Source organism: Aspergillus tanneri, assembly GCF_003426965.1.
Source record: "Aspergillus tanneri strain NIH1004 chromosome Unknown AapTan_5_pilon_pilon_pilon, whole genome shotgun sequence".
Classification (NCBI taxonomy): Eukaryota; Fungi; Ascomycota; class Eurotiomycetes; order Eurotiales; family Aspergillaceae; genus Aspergillus; species Aspergillus tanneri.
Genome location: NW_022984632.1, coordinates 825645 through 838221, shown reverse-complemented (window position 1 = coordinate 838221; position 12577 = coordinate 825645). Strand labels below are relative to the sequence as shown.

Genomic DNA, 12577 nt, shown 5'->3' with positions numbered 1-12577 from the left:
ACACGCCAAAGAACAAATTGCGAGAAATCCAGAAAGATTGAATCTGGTTTCAGGCTATGCCGTGAATACTTCATATTTGAAAACTCAAATAAGGTCATCGATTTCAATATCGATTAAGGGAAACGCCATTCGCACCCGTTTTCCAGACCCGAACACAGTTCTAATAGTCCAACTTGAAAAGCCCGCATCGAAAAAAAGGGCATATCACAGCCCATACGCGGAGAGAAAAATATTGCAAGCCATGTACACAAAATGGAAAAGAAGTGGGTAAGGGAAATGAGATAAGGAAGCGACGAAAAGGGGAGAAAATTTGGTAGGAGAAGATGGGAGACATGAACAAGGGATTTGGACCAATGCCAAACCTAAGAATCAAAATCACTTCATCGAAGCTTGTAGTCGCTATGCTATCGTAGTGGAAAGTCTAACGAAAAAAATGCCATAAATCTGACGGTTACCTGATAGAGTTGTTTCGTGTTACAATCGACACGGCAACTCCTGAGCCGACAGACCTTCGTCGGGGTCGGATCTCGCTGCCGCTACCACTTCTTCGCCTCCTAGGACTATCGAGGGAGCCGCGGCGCCTTCTCTGGAGCAAACGGACGATTGACGTTAGAATCACGCTTGCTGTACATCAAAATGGACGATTTCTTAGCAGAGGCAACGACAAGGGAACAGGTGACTCTTCAGCGAGGTGCAGAAGATGTCATGCAAGACAAATAACCACACACACGAGTCAGAAATATATGGGACTTACCGATCCCGCAGTGGCCCTTCGCTCAGTTGTTGTACCTGGCTCATCCAGCTTCAGAGAGTGAAGGCGCTTCTGACTGTCATTGGTGATAGAGTCGATCTCGTCCACTTGGATTGGAATGTCCGCAGACGCCAGTTGTGGAGGCCGGGCAATGCCATTCTGTCGTTCCTTGGCTCGCTCTGCGACCTTTTCCCATCGGCTTTGCCGAGCCTTTTCACGCTGCTCAGCATTATTCTGACGCTCATTGTACTCGTGAGAGCATTCATCGAAAAGCTGAGGATTGATCTCCATGAACATCTTCATTGCATTGTAGACCATGCTGTGGATTGTCCTATGGCATGTTAATCTTTCGTATACAATGAAAGATTAGGGATGATGGAGTTACCTGTTCCAATGACCTTTTGAATTCTCATACAGTGGAGGAAACATAATCGGTAAGATTGTGTCCACATTGTCGCTGACCAAGTTACAGAAGTATTCGTTGTTCCAGAAGTAGAGTGCCCGTTCCGCAACCTACATAGTAAAGGTTAGTGCTAAATGTACAAGATCGCATGCATGTGTTGTTCAACAGACCTGGAAGTGCGGACTGGCAACTGACTTGGCCAGTTGTTGAAACAAGGGCTCTTGGACCTTGGCAAACTCTGCTGGATCCATAACCTCGAAAATATCTTCCACTTCGTTCAGGTACATTACTTCCTTCGTGCTATTGACCTTGGGCCAGTAGCGTAGTAGCCCAAGAACGACCTATCACCAATGTTAGGATTTGACACAGCCACAAGAATAGAAACAGACAGATGAAGGACAGAGATGAATGGAAGTTCAAAACGAGTATGAACTTGGGTTAGTTAGCCGGGACCGTACCTCTTCTGTGAGTGAGGAATCCTTCTCTAGGAATTGGACAATACAATAAGCCAATTGTGGGTGGTACATGCTAAGACTTTTAACCTTATGTAGGGGAAGCAGGACTCTGGTCAAGAAAAGTTTGTGTTCTTCCTTGAGAGGAAGGGCGAATCCGTTGATGATTGACCCCAGAATTTCCAACAATTCCGCAATTCCGTTAAATCGCTCGGTTTCGTATGTGAATTGGAAGAAAACATTGTTGATAGATCGCCGAATATATGACCGCAGGTTCAAGAATTTTCCGTAAATCCGATGTAGCGTTGTTTTGAGGAAATCTCGTTCGCGAGGATCCTCAGAGTCAAACAGTTCCAGCAACTAATGAAGAGTTCAGCCCATAACAGATCTAAATTTACCAGGTAGGAGGCCAGGGTCAACAAACCTGGAGCACGAAATGGTGATCAATATAAGCCTTCGCAATGTTCGTGTTGAAATCTTGGCTTTCGATGAATCGCAAAAAGAACTCATAAACAACTTGGATATGGGGCCAGGCCACTTCCAGAACCGGTTCATCCTCCTCTGGGTCAAAGGCCTCACCCTGAGGCGTTACTGGCGGCGGAATTGGTCGAAATAGGTTTTTGGCAAACATTTCCACCACTCGAGGATACATTGGTTCAGTAATCACTGAGCGATTGTTGGCAACATAATCCAAAAGTTCGTGGAGCGCAAGTCTCTTGATCTCCTTGGACTTCATATCTGCAGTAGGGTCGTTGAAATCAAATATGATATTGCACTGATCGATTTTTTGCATGAAGAGCTCCTGGCGCCGATTTGGGGGTACTTCATGGAACCCGGGAAGTTTTTCCAACTCCCTCTGACGCTGGTCGGAAATATCAAATCGCGACGAATGCTGCCGCTTTGGGGTGCGGATACCCTCGGACATATCCTTAGGGGTTGTCTGAAGGCGGTCGAAGACGTGAGATTTCCTTGGAGGTGCCAGATCACCTGGCATCGTCTCGGCAGCACCGGGCGGAGGAACATGCTGTAAAATGGGATAAAAACGATCAGCGCTAGGACAATGTATGCAAAAGTACCGGTCGCGATGGACCGCGTGACTGACGAGGACAGGAAGGGGGTACTCACCGGTGCACTTGGGCTAATAACCACACTAGGGGCTATTGGCTGGCCTTGTTTTGTTGGGGTTCCTGGCGCTCCGTTATTCACGGGTTGACCAGCGACTCCTGCGCCCTGTGGGATAAAATATTGACCATGGGGATACGCCCCAGCCTGTGAGGCATTATCCGGCGATTTCCCTCTAGCATCATTTACCGAAGTTGTAGATGAGGTCGGAGTGCCGTGGTTTGGAGACGAAGACTGTTGAGCCGGATTGATCCCCAAGGAAGGTTGGCTCTGGGCATCTTTCTTTTTCGACGATTTATTTGCATCTTTCGCTCTCGACAACTGCTCATGCTGATCCAACGGTTAACCGAGAATGGGGATGAAAATGGCCGGCGTGGGCATCGATTCTCGGGCGGGGAAGAGGCTGGGGAACGGGGAAACGAAGACGCAGTCAACGAAATGCGACACTCACCACTCTCTGTCTGAAGCCCTTCATTGTCGCGGCTATTCGAACAGCCACATGTACTCGGTCGAGGGACTGGATGCCAGTGCAGCAAGATGCCGCACACTAGCGGGAGGGGTTGAGTGTTGGGCAGGGCGGAGGCAGATTCAGGAGGGCCACGACGGGGAGTTGTTTATGTCGGTCTGAGAATGACTACATGAGCATTTCCGACCACAGCACAGCAGGGCATAGCGCTCAAATCCGATCAATGTATAGAATGACGAAGTAGATAATTTTCTGAGCTGCAAGACTAGGAGGGGAAATATAAACAAAGCAAAAGAGATCGCACCCAAGATCGGGAGGAACGAGGAGCAGGCGGTAGGACGAAAGATCAAGCCAGCAGATGGGCCATGGTAGCACCAGGGGAGAGGGGAGGGGGCAAAACAAAAAGTGGTCCCAGAGGCGCAAAAGGAACAGGAAACTAAACGGTGATGCACGACTTACCTCGAATGGTTGGGGAGACAAGTTGGGAGGAGATGGAACGCTTGCTTTCAGTCTTACTTAGGCGCGAAACACAGTAGTGGTATAGGATAGGAGCAGCTAGTAAGTCAGTCTACGGTAGGTAGACGATCTTCTTCCGTGTCGCTTAGCGGCTAGTTGGCAACAAGTGGGGGGCAAGTGACCCCAGGAATAGGACGAGGACTGGATGGGATCGCAGCCCTCGAGGGAATCTAAGACAGGCAAAATCGAAAGCGATGAATAGAAAGTATTAGGAGATGGACAGTCTAAGCAATGAACGCAACAAACAGGTCGTTGGAGTGCGGTCAAAGAGCGTTGAGGGAAGGGTCTGGCTTGGTGTGGCTGACGAGGGAGCGCTCAGACGTCGTGGGACTCTGGGGCCCATCCTCACACCAAAGAGGAGACAGCACACACGATCGAGATAATTCCTGAAGTCCAGGCAAATGCTTAATGCGTCCTTTTGTTTTATTTTTTTACAATCAACTCCCCGTTTTCCTCTTTTTTCAACTACCCCCATCTCTCTCAATACCTCCTTTCCCCCTGGGTTGCGAAATGTTCTATTAGACTGGAATGATATCTGTAATTTATATCTACCCCTCATACCTGTAGAAATAAGTTAATTCCAGATAAATATTTCCAGGAAAGGGACCTGATGAGGATATATTCAGTGTCTTGAAAGCAGCTTCGTCCACCTCGCACTCTGTTGGCTTTGGATGTTTTGAGTCATGTGACTGAGTGTTTGGTCACGTAATGATTAATTTTGCTTACTAAGGTTATTTATCACACGTAATCGGACACCGAATGGCAAAGATTTTCACCGCCTCCCCCCAAACTCATTATTCAATTTTCGAAGCCTTTTTTAATCGATATTATTGTTATTATTATCACAATGACATCTATCTCAAAGGATGAAAGAATAAAACCGGCTATCGAAGCATGGAATAATAATTATTTTCAGTCCAGAATGCCTGTGCTAAGGTATTTGATGTCCCTTTGCGGATTTCTATCATCGACTTCAAGAAATAACTGCACACAAAGAAATACTTGCTAATGGCTGAAAATTATCCACTCTTGAAGAGGACACCTTAAAGAAATGGATTATTAGTATGGCTGAGCGTGGTCTGTCTCTAAATATCTCCCAAGTTTAATATCTTGCTGGTCTTTTTATATCTGCACTTCAAAAGTCTTAGTTGTTATCCCTGGCCTCTAGTTATCTCAGATCTAGTTAGTAATAAATGGGTTGGTCAATTTATTTCGCGCTTAAAACAAGATATTTACAATATAGATAAAATTGGCTTCCAAATGGGCGTGGTATCAACAACTAAAGTTATCTGCGGCGCGGAAACACGCAAATCTAATGCTAGATCGATCCAACCAGGTAATAGAGACTAAATTACATTTTGACTATGACTATTTGAGCAAGTGGTTGGGTTCTACCTCAAGATTATCGATTAAGTCTTAGCAAGAATGGCCGGACTAATAATAATCTGGGACTAGAATAGCTACAAGAAGTTTTCAGCAAGCATACAAGATCTCCCACTGTTAGTTAATATCGATTGCTTAATTTAAATAGTTGAATTTGATTAATACTGTATAAAAAAAGTCAATTGTTTTACTTTATATGCCTCCTTTTTTATCTCTCCTTTTTCAGCTGCTCGATGTTAGCTGTTTTGCATGCGATCGTTTGGTTGTCTCTGCGCTAAGAGATAAAACCACTTGACCATATAAAAACGTACAAGACGACTGATCGGCAGATCAGTCGCATCTAGCGCCCTACAGAGTAGCGAAGACCTTAGTCTGAGCTCCTTACTGGGTTTAACCTGTGACACAATACGATTGTTATGCAGTAAATAGCTTTACTAAAAAATAAACTTATTAACATCAGGCAGCTGATAAGCACTAGAAAAAGAAAAGAAGAGCCTAGATAGTTTATTTAAGATAAAGGCAGCCTAACTGCTGATAATGCACTACAAGTAATACAGGAAAAGGGAGGAGACAATTCAAGCACAGGCTTAGGCACCAAGGCTACAGACAACCCCCTACATATAGTAATTGCAATATCCAGGGCCATGATTAAAATTCCCCACTATATAGTACTACACTCATTATTTATAATATATTTCATTTGTATGGATAAAGACTTCAGATATTATTCAAATTGTGGGAGGTGATAGGGGTGGTGAAATCTTTGCCATTCGGTGTCCTTTGTCATTCAGTGTCCGATTATTTAACGCAATTATCTAGCTGGTTAACTAAAGTTATTACTTATTCCACAAGCAAGCGTTCCACACAAGCAAGCTTTCCACCTCTCCTGATCAGTGAAAAGGGGCTATTTAAAATACCAAAAATTATGCATTTCTATAAATAAATTAATTAATACTGCGATTAGGACATTGCAATTGACTATGTCCTACTTTATGACAATCACTGCAGCGTGGTGGCGCTCATACGTGTGGTTTAACTGTAGAAGGGCTTGTTGTACGAGCTCTTAGTTGCTTTTGAGCTGTAGATGCCCAGACTTCTCCAACTGCGCAAGATTCTAAGGTGATTTTAGCATTAAATTAGTTGATCGACTGCCTAAATAACTGCCTGGTAGTGTATGAAGTTCTAGCTGTATATTAAGCTGATTGGACACACTTAGGGCTAAAGGGACCAGGCCAGTTGCTGCAAAGCTGTTTTTAATAGTATCTGGTTTATAAGTCTTTGTGCTTGCAGGAAAGACTTCCAAAAAGTTAGTCTTGTTAATAAGATTAAAACTAAGCCATGTCTTCTTCCTTCCCAACCAGGTGGCTATATACACGCTTTAAAGGTGAGAAACAGTCAATATCACGAGGCTGTAAGAGATGTAACAAATGTGCAGGCATGTAAATAGGAATCATATTATTCCCACTGCATATCTTATCACATTTAGGTATAAGATAGCTACCATAGCTATTTAAAATAAGCAGGCAATATCTTCCAGTTGTACAGATAGCTGTTGCTGGAATAAAGGCTTTTAAAGCCAGCGTAGTATAATTTTATCAGTTGTTTGTCCATCCATTCTTACTACCTTTAATCCTCTAATCGTGTGATAAGGTGCTATTTTAATACCAACCCCCTATATGGACCTTTTCCTTAAAGATAATATAAGGTGGAACAGCCCACACTGCAGAGTTAAGCATTCAATTAAGGTAGCCCATTCTCGAGTACCTGGCTGTACAAAAATGCGATTTCCAACTGTATTAGCTCTTGTAACTACTTTAGTAGTAGCTACTATGCCTAGTGCAAGGCCTGTTTTATTAAAATTATAGACATCTATTTGTACATCTCATGCTGCCCAATAGCAATCTGTACAGGATTGAACTGCTCTTTGATAACCTTAGGTCTGTGTTTGGCACGCTGGCAATTACATCGACGAGAATATTTTGTTTTAAGCTCATTGTATCGTTCACTTATATATCAGTTTACACTAACTCTCCGGATAGGTGCGTAGCACCATGGTTAGCAAGCAGGATATTGGCTACTTTGTTTATATGAGATGGTTGGGGAGATGTTCCGCGTTTATCTAATAATAAGATCTATTATAACAGCAATTCTTCTTTATTTTGAGTTATTTTATAATTTTTGGCACATGTTTTGCTGCACATTGTGTTTCCATTAAGCCTATGATGTAGAATTGATAAAAGATATTAAAACAAGCGCAGCTTCACGAATCGACTTTATCTTTTCGTTTTTATAAGCTAATATTACAAGCTGGGTCCTTTCCTCTTTCTCAGTTGAATTATTTGAATTTCTATGCGCTTGGTGGCATGGTGGGTGGTTGAATTAAGTGAGTATTCTGATGGCAGCCAGTACTCGTGAGGTCGAACGCCCACTTGTGTGGTATATATTACAGCATAATAACTAACACAACGAAGATGGTGACAAATTTGCGCTGCATAAAGTCCTTGGTCCCTACGTTTAACATGCAAAGGTATAAATAATCTATCACCATGAATAACATCGCTTGGCCACGAAAACCTTTAGGCTCTCAATGCGATCCAACTCTGGATTATCAAAAATTCTGCACATTGCCGACATAATCTATGTAAATCACTTCTGCCTGAGGTGGATGCTGCAACCGCCCCAATGCATGGTCTCATTAGTTGCCCCAGAGTACCGAACCTTGCCTAATATCCCAGTTTAAATTGAGAGGCTCAGCACTAACAACCCAAACTCCAAGATACTACGCGCGGGTAAATTACTATTCAGTCCTCGTTATTACATGGCCACCATATGAATCCCTGTCCAAACGAATTCTGTGAAGAGAACATCCATCACTACCTCTGAAGCGTCAGTGAACTCCAGCCGAAGAACAAAGGGCCACGTATCAACTGTTCCCTGGTGTCCGTTGTTACCGAGCTAATTCGCATTCAATCTCTGTCAAATATCACTACTCAATATTGTGGATTAGTCCCAATTGAGCTGTCACAATAAAAATGCTTTTGGCCTTGCTGGAGACGCGATTTCTAAGTTTTCGGTCGTTTGGAACTCCGAGGGCGATATATCTGCCTCAGATTCCGAGAATCAACCTATTAAATCTATAATTTAGCCGACAATAGATATTTTGGCACAATGTGCTCTGTAAATACTTATTTCTGTATAATTATTGACGTCAGTATGACGAATCTCGAATCTACATATTACTAGCCAGACATATGATGATATGGTTATAGTAAAGCACCGCATATAAATAGAGAAGCAGAATGTCCATATACACTCCATTCCTACCCAACTGCCTAACCAATTCCACGACACGCTCTAAACCTTCAAGAAAATAAACAAAAATGACCCTCAAATACCTCATAACCGGCGCAAGCGGTGGCCTAGGCGCACACGACCTTGACTGCTTCGTCGCTAACTGGCCATTGTCTGAATTCGCCACCGCATCTTCCAAAGAATCAAAAAAGGCAGTTCGAAGATCGAGGAATCGCCTTTCGTCATGTGGATTATGAAGATACTGCCACACTAAAGACCGCGATCGAAGGTGTTGACAATTTATTCTTCGTTAGTACGAACGTTTTGGATAATGAGCGGAGGAAAAAGCAGCATGGGAATTTTATAGATCCCGCGAGGAAAGTTGGAGTTAAACATGTATGTTCGTTTTATTATTTTCCCTCTCCTCCGGCACATACTCTAGTCGGAATGGACATGGCTAAGTATTGCTAGGTGTGGTATACATCTCTCGCATTAAGTGGTTTCAAGTCCGATTCCCAGGCTGCAATGCTGCGGACGCATTATGAGACGGAGGATCTCCTGAAAGAGTAAGTTCCATATATTTATTGTTCAACCACCACAGAGAGTACTGATTTCCGTTAGATCGGGATTAACTTACACGTCCATCAGAGAGGGAGCCTACGCATACGCTTCCCTGCCTTCGTTAATTGGCTTCCTGATTCACTGAGCATTTCTCTCCCAACTAATAGCCCCGTTGCTTTTACCTTGCGCTCTGAATTGGGCGAGGCGTCAGCACGACTGATGATTAAAAGCGGACATGAGAATGATATTGTTCTATTGACCTCCGAACAGACTGTTCGTCCTTCGGATGTGGTTGATGCGACTAACGAGACGACTGGACCGAATGTTAAGCTCAACCTTGTCTCATCTGAGGAATTTACTTGTATTGGTTCAGAGAATGACCAGGGAAAAAGACCAAAGACATTTTTGAGATGTCGTTGTCATGGTATGAGGGGATTGAAAGGGGTGATTTGGAGACGACGTACCGTTGATGAGGGAGGTTCTTGATAGAGAGCCAACAAAGGCGAGAGAGCCAATCAGGCAGCTGCTGGCGGCTAATCCGAATTACACATGTCATCAAAATTATGCCAGCTAGTTGGGTCTTGAGGAACTGGGTCTCTCCTTTGCTTGATGTTTAGCATGAAATGTGCTCTGTGTACGTATAGTGGTGTCGCTGGGCATTGGAGTTGATGTACATAGAAAAATACGAGTGATTTCTCCATTCTCATGATTTCATGATGCTGTTGTTCTATAGCAATTTCTTCACAGTTTAGTGATGAAAGAAAAGGTAGGAGTCCTAGGTTATTGTAAAATATTTAGAAAAGTAGAGATCCAATGCCAGATTAATTGTTATGAAAATAATAATAAATGGGCTGAAAGTCTTCAAGGTTATCTAGTCTATAGTTATATTTTGTAAAGTTATTTATCCATCAGTAATGTATTTCTAAGTATATAACCAATCCTCAAGCCCAATTCATACTGCACATTGTGTTCAACTTGTCAAATATTTCAAACGATTTGAGTATCGATACTTTGGTAACATCAAGACACATATTAGAGAATACATCCATTGAATAATTTGAAAATGGAGGAAATGACAAACCACAACTGAAGGGAAAAGTACGTTTAATTATGAAGGAAAAAAAGAATGAAAAAAGACCGCCATCTTGCCCATCACTTGGGATATCTGAGAACAAGCACGCGGAAGATGGTATGGACGGGGTGGGCGCGATTTCAACACACATCATTGGGGGAAAAAGTTCCTGAGATTGCGGCAAACCGCCCGAGAACGGTGACACTGTATCATGGGAAATTGCACCAATTCGTCTTCGGGCTGGAGAGTAATAAGTGGCATAATCCCGCGCTGCTGTTGTCCTCTATGGGCAGGACAGGAGGTAGGAAACACCCGTTGACCATTGCAGGTCCTTCTTGAAGGCCGTCAAAGGCCATAGATCCCTCGAGCTCTGGTAGCACCCAGGATGGCGCGGATGGTTCCGACTGGGTTAATTGATTCATACTATCCTCAAGGTTCTGAGAAGGGGTCTTCATTTCTGCACTGGGATTTCCGATGGTGCGCTGCCAGAATGGACCTGGTAAAGTGGAAGTTTCATGCGGCCGTACGAGGTTGGGATTGAGTGGATTCCAGCGGCTGGGAATTTAGACCCTCAAAAGAGGTCCGAAAGATGTTAGCTACTTCCCTATACTACTGAACGCCCTCGTTCACCCGGAGTATACACACTGTGGGTATAACTGGGTTGCATATAGCCCCAAGAGCTTCAGCTACGCTGTCAATCAAATTCAAGTCGTCTAGCGCTTCCGGAGTCGGGTTGGTGAGAAAGTACGTGAACAGCTCCGTGGACGCTCACTAAAGGATAATGCCTTAATAACCTGATTGAATGGGAAAATAAGTAATACTCCTTTGAGCAATGCTGCCAATGAATGCGTGATCTAACTTGCGAGAAGCGATACGGGCCCTTGGGTGTGTTTCGATTGAAACACACTCTGAATAATGCGAGAGCTGCGCAATTGTTGGCCAGGGCCACGTGCTAACTGCATTCCTCGCTCTAGAACCGATGTATGAGGACTTGTTTAATGTGGAACACGTATTTCAGTTCGATCTGCAAGCCTTCCACGGTCGAAATCTCAGTGGAGCAGGCGTTCGAAAAACGAGACGCGTTATGAGCATACCATTTCCGAGAGAGACAGTCCAGCTTAACAATCTGACTCCGCTGATAAGAGAGACCCTTGCGAAAAGCCCGTAGCGAGTATAGACAGATATAAATTTCTTCCCAGATGGCCATCATGTGGATAAAGTTTCCAGCATTGCTGTATCAAGTCCTGAGCTGCAATAGTCTGGAACAACTGCAAGTCAGAATCATAAAAGTGGAGGTCAAAGAGTCAACCAGCGATGTAGACTTGCTGCTTATCTATGACGAAGACTGCCCAGTACAAATATCGCCGCTCCTCTGTATCCAAGAGGCCGTTGCTTCCCGTTAAATTACACTGCTGTAATCCCATGGATTTTACCGCTTGGGAGGCCATGTGGCAAACGGTATCGAACACCCTGCTCTCATGGTCTTCCCGAGCAACTAGGGCCTGTGGCAGGGTTGGTCTCGAGGGTCATGATAGGGATTTGAGACAAGGACCTACCAGAGTTGCCAGCGCCTGACACGAGACAATACGGGTTGCAGAAATGTACCTAGATGCAGGAAGGCTCGGAAAGAGTTGTCGAGAAAGGCAAGGAATAGCTCGTCACTCATGCCATTACGCATCCCTGGTCCAGGCATGCCACCCGGGATTGTAGGCCTAAGGCTAAGACGATGACGTTGTTGAAGCATAGATTGTATGGATCATCGGCCCTACAAACCCCGTCGGTATAATAGGCATTGATGGCCTCTTTCCACCGGAACTCAGTGAAGATGGGCAGGGTGAAATTAAAGTACTTCAGAAAGACAAGAAGACATATTTTCAGGAGATCGAGGCGGCAAGGACACTTCTTGTCCTTCAATGGAGAGGAATGGCAAATCCGCACCTTGAGAGATAGGGGGTACTGGCCATACTTAGCCCGTAATTCGCATTCAAGAATGCGTGCTCTGGGAGAAGCCCATGACCATCATTCCCTACTCTGTAAGTGGAAACGGGATTGAAATTGCCGCTTGAGGTATACTTTAAGCATTCAAGCAGCTTAGCCAACATCTGTCTCGAATTCTCAAACAAGGATCGCGCCCGATATGCGCTAAAGAAACAGGGCGTCCAGTTCCCTTGTACGACGATCTGGAAACCGCGAGATTGTTCCCACTCCGGACGGTAGAAGGACTTGCATAGAAGATCGACTCCATGTCTTCGAGATCCGAGTTGGTGGGAATCTCCAGCATCCAGACGGCACTCGATCGTGAGGCCTGTAGGGTCGACATATGTTGGACCAGCGTCCTGATGGTTTCATCAATCGAGTCGAGCCAGGAGGCCAGACTGGAGGCATCCTCAACAGTGTATATGGGATCGATCACTACACACCCTGCTTCACCATCACCAACCCATATTTATTCTTGAGCGACAGATACAGCTGCTTGGCATGATTGATCTGCTTCCCCGGTTGGGGAACTCTCACAGGGCGCCAGCCTTCTCACGATTGGGGCACTGGGGGATCGGACTGT

The 12577-nt window shown here is 44.5% G+C and overlaps 3 protein-coding genes across 3 annotated transcripts; 1 reads left to right on the top strand and 2 right to left on the bottom strand.

Moving 5' to 3' along the window:
- Positions 1-451: 451 nt before the first annotated feature.
- PPP2R5D (protein phosphatase 2A regulatory subunit RTS1) lies at positions 452-3203 on the bottom strand (the record flags this gene model as incomplete). The annotated part of the gene is made up of 9 exons (XM_033574296.1): positions 452-455; positions 510-586; positions 755-1082; positions 1137-1264; positions 1325-1495; positions 1613-1966; positions 2031-2630; positions 2732-3058; positions 3180-3203. The coding sequence occupies 9 exons, from the start codon at positions 3201-3203 to the stop codon at positions 452-454; spliced, it is 2013 nt and encodes a 670-aa protein (XP_033422314.1).
- A 5270-nt stretch (positions 3204-8473) lies between these two features.
- ATNIH1004_009713 (uncharacterized protein) lies at positions 8474-9090 on the top strand (the record flags this gene model as incomplete). The annotated part of the gene is made up of 4 exons (XM_033574295.1): positions 8474-8599; positions 8661-8780; positions 8856-8950; positions 9006-9090. 4 exons carry the CDS (start codon positions 8474-8476, stop codon positions 9088-9090), a joined length of 426 nt encoding a protein of 141 aa, XP_033422313.1.
- Positions 9091-10226: 1136 nt separating this feature from the next.
- ATNIH1004_009712 (uncharacterized protein) lies at positions 10227-11224 on the bottom strand (the record flags this gene model as incomplete). The annotated part of the gene is made up of 2 exons (XM_033574294.1): positions 10227-10572; positions 11112-11224. The coding sequence occupies 2 exons, from the start codon at positions 11222-11224 to the stop codon at positions 10227-10229; spliced, it is 459 nt and encodes a 152-aa protein (XP_033422312.1).
- Between the last annotated feature and the right edge of the window lie 1353 nt (positions 11225-12577).